This window comes from Haliotis rubra, unplaced genomic scaffold, assembly GCF_003918875.1.
Source record: "Haliotis rubra isolate DU_JTF1 unplaced genomic scaffold, ASM391887v1 Scf625, whole genome shotgun sequence".
Lineage (NCBI taxonomy): Eukaryota > Metazoa > Mollusca > Gastropoda > Lepetellida > Haliotidae > Haliotis > Haliotis rubra.
This window is the reverse complement of record NW_025767330.1, coordinates 236,409-262,965: the sequence shown is the minus strand read 5'-3', so window position 1 is coordinate 262,965 and position 26,557 is coordinate 236,409. Positions and strand designations below refer to the sequence as shown.

The following is a 26,557-nucleotide window of genomic DNA, read 5'->3' as shown; positions in this document are numbered from 1 at the left end:
GGCTGTATATGGGCCTATTTCAAAAACGTTTTAAAACATCATTTTCCATGACGCCCTGGACATGTTCAGGGTCGTACCTTGGGTAGACTTCGGAGTCAAAGCCACAGGCATGGCAAAGACGATAGTAGATAGTAGTATATTTTAAGATATGTTGTTTGTGCCAAGGAAGGACATCCACTGACAAGGTGTTGGAGAGTCTCTGTACTGACTGACTGACTGACTGAGTTTGGTTTTACGCCGCTTTTAGCAATATTCCAGCTACATGACGGCGGGGGAACACCAGAAATGGGCTTTGCACATTGTACCCATGTGGGGATTCGAACCCTGGTCTTCAGCGTGACGAGCCAACGCTTTAACCACTAGGCTACCCCACCGCCCCGGACAGTCTCTGTAATATATCATAGCCTTTTTGTAAGATGTTTGGTGTGTATGTGATCAAAGAGAAACATGACATTATGCCATTTTACTTACATTTTGCTCTCTGTATGCTTACAGTTAGTGAGCATGGTTTTACGTCGCTTTTAGCAATATTCCAGCAATATCACAGCGGGGGACACCAGAAATGGGCTTCACACATTGTACCCATTGGGAGAATCGAACCCGTGTCTTCAGCGTGACAAGCATTAACCATTAGGCTATCCCACTGCCCATGTATGCCTTTAAAAATCCTGCACAGCATCCTTGTAGAGGATGTCGGGCGTCTGTTGTCAGTGTTGGCATAAACTGAAGTAGAAACATCCACAGACATGAGGAGAATCGGGTGAATCCGGGACTCAAACATTAGATCATTAAGGCACAGCATCCTGGTGATATACACATACTTACATCAACAGCTTCTCATCTGATCTCCAAAACCCTGTAATTGGTGTACGGGGCGACACAAAGGACTATCGTAAATCAGGGTTAGAATTAATCTTCAGCAACCCATACTTGTCGTAAGAGGCGACTAACGGGATCGGGTGGTCTGCCTTGCTGACTTGCTTGACACATGTCATAGTATCCCTATTGTGTAGATCGATGCTCATGCTGTTCGTCATTGGATTGTCTGGTCTTGACTCGATAATTTACAGACCGCCGCCATATATGTGGAATATTGCTGAGTGCGGGGTTAAACAACAAACAAACAAACAAAAAACCAGAGCTGCTCATAATATCAATCACCGCTTTTCTCTCTTTATTGTTTACCGGCTGCTGTCATATATCTGAACGTGTGTCGTTAAATACAAAACAAATCATCAAAGCAAACAGTATATTATAAATAGTTAACACTGCTTCCAGGGTGTCGATACTATGATATTTGACAACCCGCTTTAAGGAGGCTGTTACGACGTAAATTGTAATAAAAACGCAAATTGTAGTACTTGCAGAGGCATCAGCTGTTAAATATATCCACTTGAGAGAAAGTGTATGAGCAGTGAGATACAGGCACCAGTTAAGGCAGGTACTACTGTCCGCGTCATCAATAACTTCAAAGACGACAAGTAGTGAACTTTGACCTTTCTTTAGCCCATCTTAATACGCCGAGGATCAAATTAATCTGAACCATACCGCCCAACTACAGAGTAATATAATAACCCAAGGGACATAACTTCTGTATGGAAAAGAATTGACCGTCATACATTTATAGACGAGACACGCGAGCGACCTGCACACAAGGACGTGAACAGCTGTCTGTGGCAAGATGAAGTGCATAGTTATTTTAATAACGTTCCTAACTATAGCGTGTGTCCGGGCTGATGTACAGGACGACTTCAGGTACCTTACCTCTATATTTGCCGGAGTGTATGACAACCTCAATCAATATGAAAGTGACATTCGCCGTGGTTTGCCTCCTCAAGACAGACACCTTCATCTTATAACATCAGTAGCAGCTGAAGACGTGCCAGTCCTACAAGGGAGGATCAGTTTCTATCTGGAACAATATCTCAATGGAAGCCAAAGTGATCTCATCAGGCAACGGATTTACAGCTTTGGCATCGATACAGAGAATAGAATTAACCTGAAACTCTATTCTCTGGTCGATCAAGCTAAATTCGCTCATGCCCCAACTAACTCTCCACTCTTCAAGAAGCTGACAATGAAAGACATTGTGTATGCATCAGGATGTGACGTGTACTGGACTCGTGTTTCTGGTGACTTCTTCAGAAGTAATATGTTCAACACATGTGTTGTCCCCATAGGTGGAGCTGAGGTAAGCATGGGCTGGACGCAATATTTTGCTGTTATTGATTTGACTGGTGGTCTAAGAGAAATATATGCCGATACGAGTTGAATTTGCGTCATTATTAAACTGGGATCTTAACTGCATTTGGTGGAACCACTTGTAACAACATTTGGAACCACAGAACAACATTTGCCACTGACGTAACAACATTTGGAACCACTTGCTTTGGAACCACAGAACTAGCTGATGTAACATCATCATTGCTGATGTCATGGCGACTTGGTTCATAATGTCGTCATCGACTTGGGATGAACGTCATCGTTGCTGATGTTATAGCGTCGTCGTTAATGAAATAGACGGGTTAGAACTGAAAGCGTCATACGCTGTCATAATTGATTTCATAATGTCATCATTTATTAGTGTGATTAAGTCGTCATCGTTAGTTTCATAACGTAAACACCATTGTTTTCATTAACATCATCAGTTAATATCTTACCTTCATGTAAAATACTTTAATTTCATTGGTCAATGACGCTTTAACAAGTTTCCGTGTCACCCCTCCCGAGGAGGGTGACAACTAGAAAACATATTACCCGCTGCCACGGTAACCGCGAAGCTCTCCGCCCAGAAGCTGAAGGGCTAACAATCGTATGATCGCATGCCGTGCCCGGAGTTCGAAAACCGTTCGATCAGCTGTTTTTGTGTTCACTTTGTACAGATTTATTTTACCAACTTTCATTGCTTTATTTCAGTTATTTTATACATTGAGTCGTTTGCACACTCAACTTAAACATAATTAACCAGTTTTATAGCAGTTTTAAGCTTGTCAGAATATGTTTCACTGATTATAATAATTCAGTCGAGGCGCCATTTTGTTTACATGTCATATAGTCGGTCGCGATCTTTAGCATAAAATAAAATGATATTTTGTACATTTAACATGGCGGTAAGATAAATATTATATTACTTGTATCATTCAGGCATGGTTCTTTGATAACGTCATCATTGATTTCATAACGTCATCACCAATGTTTTCCAAGTCGTCGTTGGGGCGGTGGGGTAAGCCTCGTGGTTAAAGCGTGCGCTCGTCACGCCGAAGACCCGGGTTCGATTCCCCACATGGGTACAATGTGTGAAGCCCATTTCTGGTGTCCCCCGCCGTGATATTGCTGGAATATTGCTAAAAGCGGCGTAAAACTAAACTCACTTCACACTTTAAGTCGTCGTTAGTTTCATGACGTCTTTATGATTGATTATATAACGCCCTCATTTGTTTCTCGGCGTCATCAACATGCTGTACTACATGCCTTGTTATTCCTGCTGCATCATTGTTTCAGGTTCTCATTATCGACAAAAGTACATTGTCATCGACGTATTTAACAGCCGATGAGACGTGGATCTTCGTTAAGAACGGATCTGTGCTCAAGGTCTACCCCTCGCCATACAACATGACGAAGCAAATCTCCCACCAACGTCCCGCGTATGTACCCGTTAGCCAGCCGATCAAGATAATGATACTTTGATATCAACTGAATTGAAAAATACTACTACTAGTACCACTACTCAACCCGTGAAGATCAGGGTTAGAATTGATCTTCAGCAACCCGTGACTGTTGTAAGACGCGACTAACGGGATCGGGTGGTCAGGCTTACTGACTTGATTGACACATGGTATCCGATTTGCGTATCGATGCTCATGCTGTCGATCTCTGGATTATCTGGTCAATTTTAACTCAAATTGGAATATTTTCCTCAAAACAAATGAACAAAACAACAACAGAGTGTCTCCAGTTGTAGTCCTTTTAAGCTTGTGCAAGATTTATGCTGTTTGACAATACTTATATGTCGTGGAAAAAACAATACCCAACATTTGGGACTAATAGCAGGATCTGGAAGGCAGCCAGAGGGAAGTATATATTGGTCATCGGGTGGGGATGGGGTATCTAATGATGAGATTCATTTTGTGAAACAGTTGAACTGTATACGTAATACACGCACGCACGCACGCACGTGCACGCACGCACGCACGCACGCACGCACGCCTTTGGTAATATACAGATCAGAGCACGGTTAAGTGTCAAGCTTTTGCTTCACATTTTTACATCATGCCTCTGAATGATATAGAAAAACCCAGGGTTCGGTCGACGATCTCAATCATCGTGCCGTCGACATCACATACCGTAGTAGCTGGGACACCCGAGCCCTGTGTCACAATACAAAATCATCCTCAGTGGCCCCATATGACTGTCACCTGACACAAAGGGAAATCTCGCTCAGAACATGTGTTGGATGTCAAAGTCTATCTGATAAGAGTGCTGGGCGTCTTAAGTTGTCAACAATCTGCCTTACTGCCCGCCCCCGCCGACACGAGGGTGTACCTCTTGTTCAGCTTGACCTGATCAAGTGAATACTAATGCATTGCGTGACCGTGTCACAACTGGTTTGGTCCATTATTGTGAAGGGGATGCACCTTTGTCAGTCGATTGTCAACATGTCCGAACAGCCGAGACAAGGTCGCCGTTGGACATCTCAGTGTCGAGAAATCGTCAGCAATGTCCTAACTTTCTTTAAACTTAGAAAAGAAGCTACATATGGTTTAATGTTTCCGATTCGGGCTTTTAGGCAGCGAGCAGCAACATTAATAACATCCGTGCTCCCTTATTTAATGAAGTTAACTCGACCAATCTTTTGTGCCATTTGACCTCCCGGGTCATGCATATGCAGAGTAGCTCAGGTCAAGCTGAACAAGTTGTAAGTGCTTATAGGTGAGGTGAAATTGGGTTGAACGTCGTGCTTGAGAATATTTCGCTCATATGACGACGTGCATGCGTGTGTATGTGTATGTGCGGCTGCTTGTACTAGCCCAGACTGAAGCTGGTTTTATAGTGCTAGCCCACTGAGATACCATGCCGCAGTGAAGCATGAATACCCCACTCAGACACATTATACTGACTCCGAGCCGACCAGTCCTTGATGTACCCATTAATGCCGAGCGCCAGGCAGGGACCAACAAGTTCCATACTTTAACGTCTTTTGGTATGACGTGGTCGGGGATCGAACCCGCGACCTTCCGCTCTCCGGGCGGACGCTCTAACCACTACACCACGGAGGCGGTCTGTAAATGCTTTTAGTGGAAGCTTGATTACAAAGTGGTTTTGACACTTCGTTGGTAGTGGATGCCGTTTTGTGTAGATACATGTTTGGCTGACAGCATGTTTGGTGCATTTGGTCCATGGAGCCGTGCTTACCAGCTTGGTGCTGCTCTTTGATGAATTTGATTAGCGTCTGGTTGATACCAGTCAAAAATAATAAGTGTCATTATAATGCGCTTCAGCGCCAACATAGCGCTAACAATCAAGGCACAGCACATCACTACCCCCGATAACCCAAGCTGCATGTGAGGCGCTTGAAGGTTAAACGTCATATGACCTATCCCACCGGGTACCCATTTTCTGCTGGGTGAACAGCGGGCAATTTTGAACTAACTCACTGGCCTAAGGTGAGACCACATGTGTCATATGTTCTTAGTAGTGGAGCAGGACCGAAGTCCTAGAAACTCTCAGGAGTCAAGCTGCCACATACGGTCATCCATCCAAGGACTCTCCCTGCTTAATTTCAACCGATTTGTGACCTGGCCCCGAATTCTCGTAACAAACTTAAGTCTGAATTTTGACTTAAATTAACGGTTTATACTCAAATTTGAGAAACTGCATTTACCAGAATAAACAGAAATCGAGATTCAACTCAAACAAAGTTGACAATTTCAGCTTAGTAGATAGGTTACTTCAGTTGTTTTGGCTTTTTGAATTTAGAGATGCAGTTGAGTTAGAAATTCAACTGTTTCAAATTGGCAAACTCAGTTTGAAATTTGAGTAAAATTATCAGTTTGTTTCGTGAAATCAGCTCCTGAGCTCTATCCTCTGAGCTCAGCTAAAGGGTTTAGCTTGGCCCTACTGTATATTTTTACTCTATTGACTTTATGTTGAAGTTCTCAATAATGGCGATACAATCATTATTATTAGTGTCATTGTTAGTGCTACTGCTGCTGCTACTACTACCACTACTTTTTCTACTACTACATTTTCTACTACTACTACTACTACCCGTGAAGGTCCGGGTTAGAATGTACCTTCAGTAACCCATGTCGTAAGAGGCGACTAACGGGATCGGGTAGTCAGGCTCGCTGGCTTGGTTGACACATGAAGGTACATTATAGAGTGGATCAAATACGAACGGAGATCATACGAGATACTGAGGAGTCTATCGCCACAGTTGAGGCAGTGGCCTCATGCATTTCTATGCGTAAACCGTTTTTATTCCACGCGTCTTTTTAAGGGCAAATAACGCTTGCAATATCAAAACAAAATCAATATTTTAAGAATTTTTGATCGTAAAGTATTGAATATTAAGACAATTATGGCATGAACTGGAACTTTTTTTTTATGTATACAAAATAATTTTGAATGAGTACTTTATGTTGTACAGTAGCCTGGTATTCATTTATTTGGGATATTAACATATGCACGCGACTACCAAGCATTGACCAGGACCGTTTTAGGCCCATTTCGACTGTTTGTAGGTCAACCTGGAGACATATTTATGACTGTGTAAATCATCTATTACATTTGCATGTGACCTTATCTTGTCGTCCCAACTGCTGAATCATTGTACATACCACGCAGTCGGGGCGGGATTGGGCACGTGTGATAGTGTACCTGTATTGTCCAGCTGGTGACCAGGTCGGAGAGACATTCAGAAACTGATTAAATTCTTACTGTTGTTATGGTATCATCATTACCTCGAACTCTATAGTTTTGATATTATAGCAAAAAGCATTTTAATTTATGCGTTAGTTTTAAATTATTAATAGTTATTGTATTTAAGTAATGTGAATCAGTTTAGATAATGATACAATAGTGACCATGGTTAATGTGAGTAGGTGAGTGAGTGAGTATGGTTTCACCCCGCGTTTAGCAATTTTCCAGGAATATCACCTCGGGGGACACCAGAAAAAGGCTTCACACGTTGTCCCCATGTAGGGAGTCGAACCCGGGCCTTCGAGCGAACGAACGAGCGAAAGCTATCACCACTGGGCTACCTCACCGTCACGTTAATAATGAGAATCATAATATCATAAAGTGTACTGATTAGTGTGAGTTACCAGTTGATTAATAACCTGAAATTGGACACACGCCACGGACACCGATATGTTCACGTGGCATCACATTATAATTCCAGAGGACAATGGCGAGGACTCTGACCCAGGTGAAAGTTAAGACACAGTCTGCGGAAAAGTTCCTGCCTTAAGTCATTTGCAGTAATTAAAGCAAGCAGTATTAGCAAACACGTCATCACCTGTCCTCCAGTCTTAGTGCCGTATATGATCACGTGAAGGTAGCACCCGGCACAAACCAGGCCAAATAGGTCCCTGCCTGTATGCCACGTCTATATATAGATATATACTCCACTTAAGTCATGCAAGGGGTTTAAAAGATACCCGTGTCAAACAGCTAGGACATTGACATGTGAAGCATAGTGAGATATGAGTCGACTTATTTCAATGTAATAATCCTTCCGCGTATTCAATACTTAATCTATATATTATATTTTTAAAATGTTTAATCATGTCATTCATTATTACAAATACATGTAATACAGGTTTTGGTTGAATTGATAATAAATGTTATTTTTACGACAATCAGAAGGATAGATGTGAATAAAAGACACCGATTAGAAAATCAGTTAAAAAAATAATCCATCCACCCGGCCAACAGTGCTTTTATACAATGTAATGTATTATAGCTAAAATACATGGAATTATCATGAAACGGCCCTCTCGTTATCAGAAATTTGCGGTCCGCTGCAAATGATATTGGACCGCTCAACCTTAACGACGGGCCACTATCAGTTCTGTTGTCAAGTGACGTCATAGTTCGACATTAGTGGCTTTCGACTGGCAGATATTCAGGGTCAAACAAGTCAAAGCAACCCAAATTCCTGCTTTAAATAGCGGTAATATTGGCTTTCTTGCTGGTGCTAACCTTAACAATTGCACTATTAAGACTGTTGATGGACCAAAACCGAACACTGTCATAGCTTGACATGTTGCAGGCTATGGTCTTGTCAAAGGCCAAGGTCGAATATCGTCACTTTCTGTTGTGACGTCACTTGAATTGTTCGATGACGTAATTGCATTCGGGCAGTCAACCCCGTCAGAAGCTGATTTGGGTAAACTTACAGTCAAATTCCTTCATTGTTTCCTTTTTTCTTTTCAACACAAATTCCATGTAGTTTAGCAATAATAACGGTAATGCTATTTTTGAGGGCATTATCATTTGCAGAAGCCCTCGGTCTTTATCAACTGCCCTCCTTCGTCGGGCAGTTAATGGAAGACCTCGCAAATAGCATTACCCTTATAATATATATGCGGACGAATTTTAAAATGAAACCACCTCCTTCAAAAAGAGGTAAAAAGTAATCATTGAAGAAGACGTTTCGGTGTGTTTGCTAACATCGTTATCAAGCAATTGATGACACCAAACTGAGAAGACGTTGTCGATCCATATAACGTGTTCCTCTTGATCACAGGGGCGGTGGGGTAGCCTAATGGTTAAAGCGTTGGCTCGTCACGCCGAAGACCCGGGTTCGAATCCCCACATGGGTACAACGTGTGAAGCCCATTTCTGGTGTCCCCCGCTGTGATATTGCTGGAATATTGCTAAAAGCGGCGTAAAACCAAACTCAGTCAGTCAGTCAGTGTTGATCACACCAACTTCTAAATTGCCACTTTAAATGTCAAAGTAATCATTGTCTTGCAGGATTCCCGCGTCCCCCTTTAGCGTTGACTCCACCCAGCTGATCGGCTTCGATGAGATCTTCAAGTCTCTGGTCCAGGGTCAGCCTGTCCGGTACTATTTGAAGACGTCGGACTGCACTGCGTCCGGGGGACAAGGGGTGGGAGCGTTGCCTCAGATGGGAGGATTCATTGACACATTCGAATACTTCAACGATAAATCATTCGGGCCTATCCCGTACTTTGGATTTTCAGCATTCATCCCAGGGAGAAACGCCAGTGGTTAGTATTGACTGTTACACTGTGGGGTCAGTCGGTATAGGGCGGCAGGGTGGTCCAGTTGTTAAAGCGCTTGGTCCTCACGGAAGGCGCCGAGTTCGATTCCAAGAATGGGTACAACATGCTAATCACATATCTGGTGTATTGGTGTATAACTTAATCACTCCACTCCACTCCACTCCACTCCACTCCACTGGTTACCTTTTCATCGAGGCTAATAACATTGATTAATTGTTTAGTTCGATTACCCGATTGTATTAATTCTTTCACCGTCATGTCCGTATTTTCCCCTCAAGTCGGATTCAGCTTGGTATTTCATTCAATATTTATCTTTTATGACTTTTCTAAGTTGCTATGAAAAGCAGCATAAACTCAAATTGACAGAAGTGGTTATCTTTGGCGAGACGTTTGATCATGTATCCTGGTTACTGACACAAGTGGTTATCTTTGGCGAGACGTTTGATCATGTATCCTGGTTACTGACACAAGTGGTTATCTTTGGCGAGACGTTTGATCATGTATCCTGGTTACTGACACAAGTGGTTATCTTTGGCGAGACGTTTGATCATGTATCCTGGTTACTGACACAAGTGGTTATCTCTGGCAAGACGTTCGATCATGTATCCTGGTTACTGACACAAGTGGTTATCTTTGGCGAGACGTTCGATCATGTATCCTGGTTACTGACACAAGTGGTTATCTCTGGCAAGACGTTCGATCATGTATCCTGGTTACTGACACAAGTGGTTATCTCTGGCAAGACGTTTGATCATGTATCCTGGTTACTGACTCAAGTGGTTATCTTTGGCGAGACGTTTGATCATGTATCCTGGTTACTGACACAAGTGGTTATCTTTGGCAAGACGTTTGATCATGTATCCTGGTTACTGACACAAGTGGTTATCTCTGGCGATCTGGCGAAGATCGTTCGATCATGTATCCTGGTTACTGACACAAGTGGTTATCTTTGGCAAGACGTTCGATCATGTATCCTGGTTACTGACACAAGTGGTTATCTTTGGCAAGACGTTCGATCATGTATCCTGGTTACTGACACAAGTGGTTATCTTTGGCAAGACGTTCGATCATGTATCCTGGTTACTGACACAAGTGGTTATCTTTGGCAAGACGTTCGATCATGTATCCTGGTTACTGACACAAGTGGTTATCTCTGGCAAGACGTTCGATCATGTATCTTGGTTACTGACACAAGTGGTTATCTTTGGCAAGACGTTCGATCATGTATCCTGGTTACTGACACAAGTGGTTATCTCTGGCAAGACGTTCGAAGTGGTTATCTCTGGCAAGACGTTCGATCATGTATCTTGGTTACTGACACAAGTGGTTATCTTTGGCAAGACGTTCGATCATGTATCCTGGTTACTGACACAAGTGGTTATCTCTGGCAAGACGTTCGATCATGTATCTTGGTTACTGACACAAGTGGTTATCTTTGGCAAGACGTTCGATCATGTATCTTGGTTACTGACACAAGTGGTTATCTCTGGCAAGACGTTCGATCATGTATCTTGGTTACTGACACAAGTGGTTATCTCTGGCAAGACGTTCGATCATGTATCTTGGTTACTGACACAAGTGGTTATCTCTGGCAAGACGTTCGATCATGTATCTTGGTTACTGACACAAGTGGTTATCTCTGGCAAGACGTTCGATCATGTATCCTTGTTACTGACACAAGTGGTTATCTCTGGCAAGACGTTCGATCATGTATCCTGGTTACTGACACAAGTGGTTATCTCTGGCAAGACGTTCGATCATGTATCCTGGTTACTGACACAAGTGGTTATCTCTGGCAAGACGTTCGATCATGTATCCTGGTTACTGACACAAGTGGTTATCTCTGGCAAGACGTTCGATCATGTATCTTGGTTACTGACACAAGTGGTTATCTCTGGCAAGGCGTTCGATCATGTATCCTGGTTACTGACACAAGTGGTTATCTCTGGCAAGACGTTCGATCATGTATCCTGGTTACTGACACAAGTGGTTATCTCTGGCAAGACGTTCATGTATCCTGGTTACTGACCACAAGTGGTTATCTCTGGCAAGGCGTTCGATCATGTATCCTGGTTACTGGCACAAGTGGTTATCTTTGGCAAGACGTTCGATCATGTATCCTGGTTACTGACACAAGTGGTTATCTCTGGCGAGACGTTCGATCATGTATCCTGGTCTGGTTACTGACACAAGTGGTTATCTCTGGCAAGACGTTCGATCATGTATCCTGGTTACTGACACAAGTGGTTATCTTTGGCGAGACGTTCGATCATGTATCCTGGTTACTGACACAAGTGGTTATCTCTGGCAAGACGTTCGATCATGTATCCTGGTTACTGACACAAGTGGTTATCTCTGGCAAGACGTTCGATCATGGTTACTGATCCTGGTTACTGACACAAGTGGTTATCTCTGGCAAGACGTTCGAAGTGGTTATCTCTGGCAAGACGTTCGATCATGTATCCTGGTTACTGACACAAGTGGTTATCTTTGGCAAGACGTTCGATCATGTATCCTGGTTACTGACACAAGTGGTTATCTCTGGCAAGACGTTCGATCATGTATCCTGGTTACTGACACAAGTGGTTATCTCTGGCAAGACGTTCGAAGTTGGTTATCTCTGGCAAGACGTTCGATCATGTATCCTGGTTACTGACACAAGTGGTTATCTCTGGCAAGACGTTCGATCATGTATCCTGGTTACTGACACAAGTGGTTATCTCTGACAAGACGTTCGAAGTGGTTATCTCTGGCAAGACGTTCGATCATGTATTCTTGTTACTGACAGAAGAGGTTATCTTTGGCGAGACGTTCGATCATGTATCCTGGTTACTGACACAAGTGGTTATCTCTGGCAAGACGTTCGATCATGTATCCTGGTTACTGACACAAGTGGTTATCTCTGGCAAGACGTTCGATCATGTATCCTGGTTACTGACACAAGTGGTTATCTCTGGCAAGACGTTCGAAGTGGTTATCTCTGGCAAGACGTTCGATCATGTATCCTGGTTACGGAGACAAGTGGTTATCTCTGGCAAGGCGGTTCGATCATGTATCTTGGTTACTGACACAAGTGGTTATCTCTGGCAAGACGTTCGATCATGTATCTTGGTTACGGAGACAAGTGGTTATCTATGGCAAGGCGGTTCGATCATGTATCTTGGTTACGGACTGGTTATCTCTGGCAAGGTGGTCGATCATGTCTCCTGACAAGACGTTCGAAGTGGTTATCTATGGCAAGACGTTCGATCATGTATTCTTGTTACTGACAGAAGTGGTTATCTCTGGCAAGACGTTCGATCATGTATCTTGGTTACGGAGACAAGTTGTTATCTCTGGCAAGGCGGTTCGATCATGTATCCTGGTTACGGAGACAAGTGGTTATCTCTGGCAAGGCGGTTCGATCATGTATCCTGGTTACTGACACAAGTGGTTATCTCTGGCAAGACGTTCGATCATGTATCTTGGTTACGGAGACAAGTGGTTATCTATGGCAAGGCGGTTCGATCATGTATCCTTGTTACTGACATTGCTGGTTATGTATAGCAAGACGTTTGCCCATGTATTGTTGTTACTTACATTGCTAGTTATCTATAGCAAGACGTTTGCCCATGTATTTTTGTTGTCTAGGAGGTCTGGTCATCCTGCTGAAAGAGGGCTTGGTGTATAAAAATGGCGATGTTAAACTGACGCTCACAACGTTATCTGTAGACTACCAAACAGTTATCAACAAGCAGAACCTTGTTTGTAGAATTGGCTCCAATGCGTCAAGGTGAGATGTTTTCAACACTTTTAACATCTCATGATAAAGGTCATTGTGAAATACTATAGTCCTGAAATGATCTTATTTTAGTGGTCATAGGAAAGATTCTCAAGACATTTAGATAATTTTCATTACAGTTCATAAGATACTTTTACTGCAAAAAACTAACATTTTGCGTAAGCTCACCTTACAGGTTATTAAGGCAGGAGGCTGACTTTCGTCAAAACAATGTGTTTAAAATGTGTCCATATGTCTATGCCGCTATGGCAAGCTGTGAGTCTGATACAACTGACTGACTGAGTTTGGTTTTACGCCGTTTTTAGCAATATTCCAGCAACATCATGGCGGGGGACACCAGAAATGGGCTTCATACATTGTACCCATGTGGGGATTCGAGCCCGGTTCTATGGCGTGACGAGCCAACGCTTTAACCAATAGGCTACCCCAACGACCCGAGTCTGATACAAGGACAGATGAGACTTGAAGAAGAATTTCAAACTTAGCGAATAATAGCATTTAAATCCATTCACGTTACAGCGGCTCAGCCATGTTCTTCTCTGGAGGACGCACAATCAAACAACTGACGACATTCAGCAGCTTTGTGTCGGCACTCCAGAGTGGAGCCCACGTACGATTCAGTGTTAACTATGGCCTCTGCAACATTGGTGTAAAGGCAATCGGTGGAGGAAGAATTGAAGGTTGGTATTATACATGTAGTTCTGATTGTTAGTTTGTTTTAGCCCCGAACTCGGCAATAATTCATGAATATCACGTTGATATGTAGAATATTCGAATCTGGATCACACAACGAATGAACCTAGTGAGCCACAATCCACAATAACTGGGATACGATTGCGTGCAATCAGCTAGAAACCAAAACTGACCACCCAATACATTTAGATGCCTCTTGTGATATAATTGAAACTTAACTCAAACGTCTTGGGCAAATTCTCGTGTACTGATTTTCCCAAATCAGAACAGAAACTCTGATCTCTCATTCATCATCAACAGAACAATGATAAGCTGGGATTGGAGCACATATTCCTTTATCGAATTTAAACATCGAAGCTACATATGGATTCCAGGATTTCTCATATCTTTCTCCCAGTAAACAGCAAACTTCTGATGGCATTTGCTTTCGTGTCTAACCAGTTGTCCTGAGCCTTTGAGTGAGAGATTGAGTTTCAAACAGCGTTTAGCAACACTCTACCGGTACATCTTAAATGGGCGCAGAGACAAACAAACCCCAAACTCTACAATAAACACACACACACACACACACACACACACACACACACACACACACACACACACACACACACACACACACACACACGCTGTACCATTCTTGTACATTCTTGTTCATGTATTCCTTGAAATACCATTAGCATGTGTCACTTTAATTATGACCACCAAAACCGTCGCTAACGTAACATATATCGTAAACTTTAGTGTCCTGCAATCTCTTGCTAGATTATGAGGTTTCTGCTGACGGGAACATGGTGAAATCGTCACAGTACAAAATCATCACCAATTACCAGGGAGAAGGCTACGTGGAAGACATCGTCATTGGCAGCTTCTACTCCAACAGCAGCGCCATCTTCATCGCCTCTGACGTCATGGTGGACACAAACAATGACGTCTACGTGGAAGAGATAGACTGCGAGATCAATGGACTACGGCCTGGGGGAGGGGCTTACCTCTACCAGGTGGTCTGAGACACAGTGGAAGTCCGAAGTGAGGTCTCGAACGTGACCTTGAAGGTATAGCCGCCAGATCTCCTGTCTCTCCAGTTTTTGTATCAATAATAGTCACAGCGTTACTCACTGCTTTCTGTCTCTTTGTATGTTGCCATGTTGTATGTTGTGATAATAACGATGTTTTATCTCAAGCAAAACAGGCCAGATTTTAAATATAACATGTAATGTAACGCCCCTCAACACTTCCCCAAGCACGCATACTGCGTGACATTTGTTTCAGGTTTTTAAAATGTTTGACGTACGTTATCACTGTATTTGTCACTGAAAAATGTATTCCATGACAGCAGACAATAAAGAATGACCACACAGAGATCCATGAAGAATTGCGTAGTTTTTCCAAAAACTTCCAGCTATACTTAACGTGTATGTAATTTACAGGTACACCCATCTTATGCAATAATCTTAATCTATTATAAGTATATGTGATTGAACACGTGTTCACTTAGTGCACCTGTACGTACTTAAGGGTATATCTCCCATCATACAGTAGTGCTCAAAAGAAAATACACACCGCAAAATATTGCATAAAAATGCACACAAATAAAGTGATAAATCTATACTGAGCCATTTCATGCACGTACAGACCAATCCTTTCCGGGAACTAACGGCGAATGAAGTTAACGAATCGCCAAAACGACGCAAAAGATCCAAAGCGACTTTTTCTGATGTAACACGAAATGCACGCGCATACTGACGGTATAAAACGTCCTACGCGACTCGTAAAAAGAACACAAAAATATGCCTCGTTCGAGGCAAATCCAAAGAGAGAGTGCTGTCGGAATCGTCTACAAACACGATAATGCAAGGCATCATGCAGCAAGACTGACAACCGACTTTCTGTACAACGCTAACATCGTTGTTTTGCCGTGACCAGCATGTTCTCCCGACATGAATCCGATAGAACACTTATGGGACTACCTGGATCGACAAATCAGAAGACTACCAGCACCACCTGTCACCGCTCAACAACTGGAACAATGTCTAATACAGGAATGGCAACGGATCACGCCTAATGTCATTCGTCGTCTTATGTCCTCAAAGCGTAGACGTGTTTTGGTGTGCATTGAAGCCAATGGTGGTCACACTCACTATTGATTCAACATTTGATGACATTTTGCAGATAGAAAACGCCTTGTTGATCTGTGTAAAAGTTCAGACTATGACATCACATTTCTTTCAGTGTCAGTCAAACGGTCCTTTCGACTTTGTATGAAATGAAATAGTGTTCATTTGCTGTAGAATTGAATAGTCTATTTAAATTAAACAGGTCTTCATTTATATATTCCTTTTTTGCCTTCCCAAGATTGGTCAAACACACTGTATACTTTCTTTTGAGCACTAGTTTATATTCCCCTTCCCATATCACTTGGGTTATCATTCAAGTTAGATAGTTTCCATCAGAAAAGTTAGATGTCTTCACATGGAGAGATATTCTACTCAATGATTTTGTAAGGATTTAGTAAGAATTTGAATAGTGTAATGCAGACTCGAAGACGAGTAATCGTCATCACTTGGTATCGATTTCTACTCCAGGCACTGACTGTTAGATAAATAGTGAATGGAGTAGTACGGTTTTACTCCACATTTAGCAATGTTCCAGCAATGTCGCCAGAAATGGGTTTCATACATTGTTGGGATTCGAACCCTCTTCGGCGTGACGAGCGAACGCTTTTCTACTTGTCTACCCTACCGCCCCTGTTTGATAAATAACCTGTCACAGCCTATCCACCCTCTGAGATGTAATAAACAACCGTAAAAGGGGTATATGTTCATCATATATACTGGACAAAATAAGTTAGGGATATTGGTATTTTTATGATTGATATTTTATCAGTGTGTCAATGAATAAATAGATCATTATTCATAATTTCAAAATTTACGAATATCCCTAGCTATTGTTGTCCAGTATATGTACTAAACGGAAGGGAACTGATGAAATGATGAAGTGAACATGTACTGTCGGTTTATGTCTGCAAAATTAACTTCGGGTAAATAGATCTATATCCTTTGTGCCCACTGTATTCGGTAATGCAGTACCATACCTTGATGCCTCTACTGTTTGTTAACTTGCGAATGCTTGCCGTTGGAATTGTCCGCCATTCCGCCTAAACACCGACCTCAGTCTGTGTCACGCTGAATAGCGAGTAAGACGACTGAGCTACCCTCATACACCATATAAATTACCGTTGGACTGACTGACTGACTGAGTTTGGTTTTACGCCGCTTTTAGCAATATTCCAGCAACATCACAGCGGGGAACACCAGAAATGGGCTTCACACATTGTACCCATGTGGGGATTCGAACCCGGGTCTTCGGCGTGACGAGCCAACGCTTTAACCACTAGGCTACCCCAGCGCCCCAATTACCGTTGGAATAACCAGACATTTCACTTATTATGATTTCATTGGCTCAAAGGGGCGTTGTGGACGAGTGTATTCGTGAGAGGAAATTATGAGTGCTTCATTATATTCGAGCATGGCACATGGTAAACTACTTCAACTGAAATATGAAAAATGTTGAAATAAAAGACTGTTCCAGTACCAAGATAAACTGAGTATAATCACAAAGTGAAACGTCAACATATTTTGTCATAATTCAGTTCACATTCTGGCAACCTCAGATTCGTCAGATTCGATATGCAGAGCTTCATTTATTCATTCATTCATTCATTCATTTGAAGGCCGTATGATCATTGTACTGTATTTCCAATATTTTGAACAAGGAAGGTGAACGAGCACAACAAGGTTAGTAATATATTCCTGGAAACGAGTGTTCCTAGATTCGCTTCCAGAATTTCACCTACAGTGCAATACAAGGCGTGTTAAGAAACCTGGAAAAGAATAAAGGAACACTTGTACTTTCAGGTGTTCCCTTATTCGTTTCAATGAGTAAATATGTTTTTGCACATTGACATGAGAATAGATAAGGTTTGCTTGGATGGACAGTTAGTAGATTTAGGTGGAATATAGCACTGCCTCACCTCTGAGTGAAAACCACAATCCAAAAGAACATGATGCACATCTTCAACAATTACAGTATTTACATATATATTTTGCTTAATTCAGCCTAGTTTCATTGGCATTTTATCAAGATTATATTGCTTTCTATATGTCTTGTTTCCAATAGATAGCCATAGTATTGCATGTATCGAATTTTGAACCAATATGCCATAAACAAGTATTTGAAATCCCCCAGTCTCCTAAGACAAGTTTTGTGTATGTTGATCTTCTTAAACCAATACTACGTTTTAAAGCATGTACATTTATACATTATAATACAATGCCATTTTCAACGACCCAATATGTTACAACCATACATAATAAATATATGAATATTGTAGCCTTCAAATACTTCAAACATCAGGTTCAAACCTCAAAAGACTTTATAACTGCCATTGCCTTAAAAGCTAAATCTTCAAAAGATGCTTGCAAAGAAAGACGTCTTGTAAATAATATATCTAACTAATTTCTTGAGGTAATGCTTCCAACTGGAGGTTGTTCATAAACACAATTGTCTGTTTGGGAAATGTTTTACAATTATTTGCTGTGTTTGTTGCATATAAACCGAAAGTGACCAATAGTAACAATAACGTTCTAATATATCAATTTGCTTCTAAAGACAATGAAAAGAACATAGTTCTTAAACAAGAGTAAAAATGATTTAAATATATGATTATAATAGGATACCAATGATACAAAAGTCTGTACTTTCACAAACCAATTCGTTTGATAGTAATAGAAACGGGCTCAGAACACACCCCTGTGTGAACACATTCTACTGTTTAAACTACTGTATGTTCGTAGACGCACCTGTACATTAGATACAGGTTGATACTAAGATCATATCTTTTAATAAATATCCCTACGTACGGAAACCAAAGCCCAATACAAGTCTACAAAACACGCGGAGAATTTCTCACGTCTTTGATAAATATGTATTTATTAATCCCTGCAATATAAATATATCTATTGTTGAATATCCTGCTCTAAAACAGCTTCTCCTATCTTATCAAAACAGCCTGCCAGAATGCGAATCAACTATTCAGAATATTTGTATTAATCTTTCTAAATATCTTGTACAAAGGAATAATGATGGCCTTGGACTAAGGTAGAGAAAACTTTCCTTTGTCGCATAAAGAGTTAAATATAATTTCCAAAAATGGGGCAATGAAGTGACACTACGATTTAAACTTTTCACTTACGGCTTCAACGCCATGGGCTTAAATGTGCCATTTTAATAATTCAGGCTACAATTTCATCTCTGTCGATTGGTGCATTGTATATGTCTTCTTTAGCGGGTTGAGAATACCTTTAATGAAATTGTTCATAATAAGTATGATAATCCGGAAAATCAAGTTGAACCTTGATTGTCTCATCACCCCTCTTGACAAGAGTTCTCTTTTTAAAATAACCAAACCAATGTTGATTCGAAATAATATTTTCTGAAGATGGTTTTGGCAGCTTTGGCAGATATACATGTACATGTACGCAAAAGAGTCATCTAGTGTATCATTAAAATCGCGCAATTGTTTGTTTGCAGTAACGGTTGGCATACATTCATCCATCGCACGATCGAACTAAAATAGTGGCGAACAAATACTAAATAGGATTTAAAGTAATGGGACCTTTCAGGTCCATCTTTTAAATCGTCTTCTCTGTGTCGACACATTGGGGCATGAAGACGATGGCATGGTGAGAGAACATTCATTCAGAAAACGTTGGCCTACTTGTCTACACGATGTTGCCCTCCTGACCTGTTTGAAAAGAGTAACGACCTCTAGTCACCGAGCTACCAGTGAACATGACTTTCAATTCATTTTAAAAATTACCATGGGTACGTGTTACTGGAATACCATCGAATGAGTCTCCCAGCGACTTCTAGGAACACGCACGTACACAGACACACAGACACACACGCACACAGACACATACACTGAGAGTGAGGTCATTTCATTCTTTGGTCGTGTTTACTATCTGCCCAACACATCAGCCACTGCTGTCGACACTGCACGACCTCTACTGAGGTGACCATATCCATGATAAACCCTCTGACAAACATTAAGTGAGGTAGCAACACGTGACTGGGTTCTTCCACACCAAGCACACCCTTGTCTGTACTCATTTCAGTACATTACTGTTGTATTATTTTACATCGGGTCATTGACAGGTTAATGGGTATGATATGAGTGTGCAACGGATCTACTTTGCCCCGTGTCAATCCTGAAACCACTGTCGTGCATGCTGATGATTTAATTACATGCTAGCTTATATCACTACCAAGGTGTACAATATTACCTAGATGTTAAATGGAGGAACCACTGGTTATGTGATAGCAAGCAATGCCAACAGTTCAAACAGTTGACGAAAATACAATGTTGCAAGATGTTTAGGTTTTTAAAATAAAAACTAAGCTAAGATCTAAATTAAAACGTATATCTTAAGGAAGACGTAGCTGAAAGAATATCATGACAAAATCCCATATATTTCAGTCTAATATCCCGCTGGAGTGCCAGGAGGGTGTTTCTTTGACATATGGTACACAGATGGAGGGTTAAAATACCGAAACCAGTCAGCAATATATAAGACGGTGGTCTGTAAATAATCAAGTATGGCCCAGACTATCCAGTGACAGAGACAGAGTGCGAAATAGTCCCTAACCCGTTAGCCCGTGGCTAGTACAAATCCACTCGCTCCAGTAAATCCCCACAGTCACTGGCCCGACTGGCTAGTGACTTTTCATGGGGTCATTTTGTAAATATATCACTCTCTCCGACTTGTTATGTTATAATACGCTTATAAATCATGTAAGATTATGGCCTGATAATGTTCATCATATTAGCAGCTTAATGATGAAACCCGAGTCATGCCGACAATATCTTGTATCATTTCTTTTTGTGATCATTTGCTCATTTTCTACATTCAAATTTCGGGCTAGTGAATTATTTTGTGGGCTAGTAAATTTCAGGCATAGCTAGCAAAATTTGGAAACCATTTCGCACACTGACATCATGAGTATCGGTACATCTCATAGGACAACATAAAGGACAGCAGTCCACACTGGTAGGTGGCGCTTTCACTGGTGCACGCGATTGACATGTGTGCCTATGGCGCATGCGTCCCTCGTGACGAGGTACAATGTCTGATCACGTTATTCGTATCGTTCCTTCCGAGCTGCGTCTCAAAATTCTTAGACGGACATTTTAACCTTTTCAACATCAAAAGAAGATTCAGTAGTCTTGAAAAGTACTACTGGGGAGTTAATACAAGAATAATTAATGATTTTGTTACATACACATTGCAGTAAATCTTCTAGCTTGTGTGTTTCAGATGAGTGTTACATACAGATCGGTGAGAGTGCACAAGCCAGCAATAACGTCACAGGACCTATGTTTATCTATTATGAGTGAGTGAGTGAGTTTGGTTTTACGCCGCTTTTAGCAATATTCCAGCAATATCACGGCGGGGAACACCAGAAATGGGCTTAACACATTGTACCCATGTGGGGAATCGAACCCGGGTGTTCGGCATAACGAGCAAACACCTTAACCACTAGGCTACCCCAGCGCCCCTTATGTATTATGAGGCGATGGTGGAATATAAATAAATATCAGAACACAGATATGCGTTGATGGCTAGCATCATACGTATGGACGTTTCTGTGTGTAAACGTAACGCCATAACACATGATAAGACGTGCACGTGCCACACGTATAGCAGCGCCACGAAGGTGCGTTAAGTGGAATATTTGAAAACGATCAATCCTGATAAGCTAGCGTGAATCTTAGGGGCGGTGGGGTAGCCTCACGGTTAAAGCGTTGGCTCGTCACGCCGCCACGAATCGCCACATGGGTGCGTTAAGTTTCGTGTTTGATGTTTCCAAAGAACATTGTCGTAAAACAATCCTGATAAGCTTCTTGAATCTTAAAGCTTTTTTTTATAACTTTTGGTACGAACCAGTGATAATACGTCTGGATCAACCGGATCATCTGAGGGTCATTGGAATGCTGGACTCTGGTAAAGGTCAGCGTGCGGTAGTCAGCACGTTCAATGTTTCACTGTTTGCGATCAGTAGACTATGGAACAGGTACCAACAAGATCAAAAGGGTCCACGACCGATCTGGTTTTGGACATCCCGGTCGACGAGAAGAGTACTGGATCAGTTCATCCGAAACCAGGCTCTGCGCAATCGAGTTCAAACGGCCAATGAAACACTCGTCAAGGCTTCTGAAGTACAAGTTTCGAGGCAAACGATTCGAAATCGCCTACATACACCCCATCTCCATGTTGTACCACCACTTACAAATCGTATTATTGTCATTAGAAGTCAATGGTGTCCAATGTGGGGTAATGATGGTCACTGGTCAAGTGTCATGTTTTCAGATGAATCCGGAATCAGTTTACAATCGAGAGGCGTTGTCGTGTTTGTCGGCGTCGAAATGAATGCCAAGACAATGTTCAGCTGAGACCTCACGATAGATTGGCGGTGCACCGGTTTTATGATGAATGGTGGCATGTGTGCTACTGAGCGATCCCCACTCCATACTGTACAAGGAAAGGTCACTGAAAAAAACTATCTTGACAACATACTGATCATGACAGCCCGTGTTGTGTTGACAAAGCTTGCAGGTAGAAATTTTGAGTTTCAGGACGAAAAGGTCCCTGCTCCGTCCCCTTAATATATTAAGTTGGAACAAGACAGATCAGTGTGGATGCGCTCTTGACGTTTCACAGTCAGAAAAGAGCATATTACAATCACGATGCCGACAGACAAATAACGTTATTGACGACAAATTTCCATCTTGTCGACCAAGTGCGATACAGAACGAGAGAGTTTCAAAACTATGGTCAAAGTGCCTCTCGGATTGTATAAGAGCTTCACGGAGTTCCAGGTGTTAGAATGATGGAGCCTGCATGCCTGACCTTCACGTGTTGTCCCCTGATTGACGGATTATTACATTACTGCAAGACGTTGTTGGTGTCAAGAGCGGCAGTGCTGGACTCATCGTCCTTCGCTAAAAGCTATGTTTTCGGATGAATGAAAGTTTACTTTGGACTTCCTTGACAGGCGCAACAGAGAGCGGCGTAGATAGGATGACGGATAACGTTGGACAGAACGATCGGTTAAGGCATGACTCAGTGATGGTGTGGGGTGGGATCACTGTGACTGCCACAGAACCATTTCAAGTTAGTCACCGACTTCTCACTCGACAGCACTACCGTGACAGCATCCTCGAGATGCGCACTGACATGGTCGTCGATTAGTGTTTCAGGATGACACCGAAGGAGCATAGGGATGGTGAACACCTTACCATAACCACCTTACTATGACAAGCACTGATTCCAGACTTGTAACCCATCGAACATGTCTAGGAGACCCTCAACGAAATTTGAGCTGCCTGGCAGGAGGAACGGGATCCAATGTACCAAGCCAACTTTGGTCGTTTGATCAGGCGGGTTGTCTTGAGAATAGAGGTAGAAAGGTTTGATTTTCCATGGTCAGTGACGTGTTGGACAGTAGACCGCTTTAGTAAATCATCTAACAAAGTATATAGTCATCTTGGCCCACTTGCACAGAACGATCTTAGCGCTACAATTATTGTAAATCCTTAAGATCGCGATCTTAGGCTTCGGCTACAATCGCCATCCATTTGCACAAAGCGATTGTAGGCTAAGATCATTACAATTGTAAGTGAGAATCCAAACTTACAATTGGTCGGGACCAATTGTTAGTAGCTAAGATCATTGTAGTCTGTGACAAAATGGCATTCAAGTTAGTGTCTGTTTCACGCAAATAATCAACTCTACGTTTGGAGATTGCTTTTGTATTGCATAAAACTGTATGATTCGCCTCGACACTTCAACAACACGTAGATCTACGGTAGAATGCACCACCGATTTAACGTCAGAAACATCGTTATTTGCGGCAGTGAACCACATAACTATCGAGTCGATATCATAAAGTACTATTCCCACCCGGTTCAGTGTTGGAAGAAGTGTGAAACAACATACCTTTTTGATAATCAAGGAAAGGATAGTAACGAAAGGTGTCTGCATGCGATTAGCAATGGCCGTGACCTTTGCAATAACTCAAGGGCAGCTAATCTTAGTTTTTACACAAGATGGGATTGGTTTCCCTTGGCATATTATGCCGTTGCCGTGGAGTCTGCCATGCCCAATGTATTTGATATTGTGACATCGCTGAGCTCCACATATATTTTTTCGGTCACATTCGTGTCATTGATTTTGTCTTAGTTTATCATTGAAAAGTCCACCATTAGACAAAGTGCCAAAACAAGTTTCTTTCTCATTCTTAAATCTATAATTGAGTCAAACGAGAAACGAGGGTTTTTAATCTATGCATTCTAAATGTAATACAAGCATTCATCAAACAGGGACATACACTTGCTGAGGCAGCTGAAATTTGTGTAAATGTGAATTTCACAATAAGAAAAATCAATTATCAACGAAATACGGTTAAATAATTAAAATACTGTGAATAGGTATTTAACGACACAAACTACATCTGAAATTGAGTATACATTTTAAATATATACAAGTATAGGGCCTGTTCTATATTGGGATATACACATAATGAGGCATTAAAAATTTATGTTTCAAAAGAATTTCACTTTTAGAAAAATAATTATCAACGCAATAGGGTTATATCATTTATATACTGTGAATAAGTATTTAACAACTACTCTCTCGAAATATTATTTAATATTCGTATTTCCCTGTCATGCATTTTTTACAACACTTCTGTAGCCACATCACATTTTCTTAGTGTAAGAAAACCATACTTCTAGGATATATTTACGATTTTAAACCCCAAAATATCCCCCGAACAACAACCACTGGCAAATCATACATTGAGGTGTTATATCATAAGGAAATATTGTTTATATTTGATGCACTATTTATTTGCGCGGCATGCTATGCGCACGAGCAGACAACTGTAGACAGGAGTCGAGTTTCAGAAATTTGTACTTCCACCGTTAAAGAGTTCGATCTTATTTAAAGGCGAATACGAACTAAAACAAAACTTTTTATGGGGGTAAAGGCATTCTAAAAGTCACCTTCCGTGATTAAAATTGAACAAAAAGTTTGTAAAATCGCAATAAAAACACAAAGAACGTACTCATATTTCCGCCTATTACGGAAACACCAGATAGTTAATGAGCAGAGGGTGTATCACATGACAAGACGCCATATGTGCCTGTTGCTGATGGCTTCCTCTTTGATTTTACCTCACAACAATAACAGTGTCCATGGATTCTGAAGCAGTAAAATATGTTCCTGATGTTATTTCTGAAATGTATGTTAGACCGTATCAATACGATTCGATTTTACATCTTGCAAGTCAATCTTCCAGTGAAGATGAGAAGAAGAATCAAACGAAATGGAGGCACCGCTTGCTGTCCAAATAATTTAAAAAATAGACCATATCATTTAGCAAGAAAACTGTTTGTCAGCAAAATGTGATACAGTTCCAGCCAGCAAGCCCACATGACCAGTTCCTAAGAATATTTTGTGTGTGTGTATCAAATGGGTGACTGCAGGGTGTCTGGGATTTAAAATAATAATAATTATGCTTTAGACGGGGAAGATAGAAATTATCTGCTACGAAAATTGCACTGGAATTATTTTGTTGAAAAGATTTGGATCCTAGTTCTCATTACTAACGTATGAAGGCTCCATACAAGATCCCAGCCTAGTCGAGCAGAGATAATATACGCGACGCAGAGAAGCCCGAAAACTGGTGAATTACAAAATACTAGTCAGGACAATAATGTATGTTTCCCTAGTTTTTGGTTATGGAAACAGTTATAGTACTTAGAATGACATCTTGTCAGCCAATGAGAATACAGAGCAACTTTCACGGCACATACAACCGACAAATAGCAAGTCTGATGCCGACGTGCGTAATTGGACAAAATGGAAAACAATGAAAACAACAAGTACTTGGTGATTTGCCATTGTGTTCGGCAATGTTTTGGGTAGACTGCAGCATTTAGGGCTCCAAACCGAAAAGAACGTTATAGTGAAAACATTGTCCAGCTCATGAAAATCTCATACTGATTTTGATAATATATATCTCATTAGTACCAGTCGAACTGCCCCAGCTACAAAATGCCCCAGCAAATTTGGTCATTGATTGTAATTTGGTTGAATTTATTTAAAATGATTAAATATATGCCGTAAATTCATAGTGTTTGATATTTGATATTATGATCTTCATATGAAAGTTATTAGGAAGTCATATTTCTGGTAAATGTTCCATTAGTAAACTCATAACTATGTACATGTATATATTTTTATATGAAGAACATAATATCAAAGTTGACAAAAACCTAAGCATTTATGGCCTATATTTAATGATTTTGACTACATATGGGCATTTTGACTACGCCCTGAGACAATTTGACCATATTTGCTTGGGTATTTTGTAGCTTGGGCAATTCGACTGACAAACGGACTTGATCTAATTTATGTTAAAAATACCACTGACGGTAAGCTGTAACAGGGAATGATGGAGTATAAATGAATATCGTGGGTACTTCTTCCTTCTTCAGCCTAGCTTTTGGATTTTCATACCCCACGTGTGCATGTCTCTTTCATATCGGGATGCGTCCGACACGGAATGATCGGAGTATTTCTCCTGCCTAAATCCGTCTCTTTACTTGGAAAACGGAAGAAATTGTGGCTCTTATCATTATTCGATGATTCCGTGCATCCACAGGCAACAGAATACACCATCGTACCATTTAGAAACACGACAG

At 41.3% G+C, this 26,557-nt stretch overlaps 1 protein-coding gene across 1 annotated transcript; it reads left to right on the top strand.

Moving 5' to 3' along the window:
- Nucleotides 1-1,615: 1,615 nt before the first annotated feature.
- Nucleotides 1,616-15,089, top strand: LOC124256337. The gene is made up of 6 exons (XM_046690324.1): nucleotides 1,616-2,191; nucleotides 3,502-3,644; nucleotides 8,983-9,239; nucleotides 12,885-13,026; nucleotides 13,555-13,715; nucleotides 14,491-15,089. The coding sequence occupies exons 1-6, from the start codon at nucleotides 1,682-1,684 to the stop codon at nucleotides 14,733-14,735; spliced, it is 1,458 nt and encodes a 485-aa protein (XP_046546280.1). The 5' UTR covers nucleotides 1,616-1,681; the 3' UTR covers nucleotides 14,736-15,089.
- Nucleotides 15,090-26,557: the final 11,468 nt, after the last annotated feature.

Bases quoted from the DNA above. Each gene is read 5' to 3' on its own strand.
- LOC124256337 (XM_046690324.1), top strand. From the start codon at position 1,682: ATGAAGTGCATAGTTATTTTAATAACGTTCCTAACTATAGCGTGTGTC. The intron at 2,192-3,501 runs GTAAGCATGGGC...TCATTGTTTCAG, and splicing joins TCCCCATAGGTGGAGCTGAG to GTTCTCATTATCGACAAAAG. The intron at 9,240-12,884 runs GTTAGTATTGAC...TTTGTTGTCTAG, and splicing joins CCCAGGGAGAAACGCCAGTG to GAGGTCTGGTCATCCTGCTG.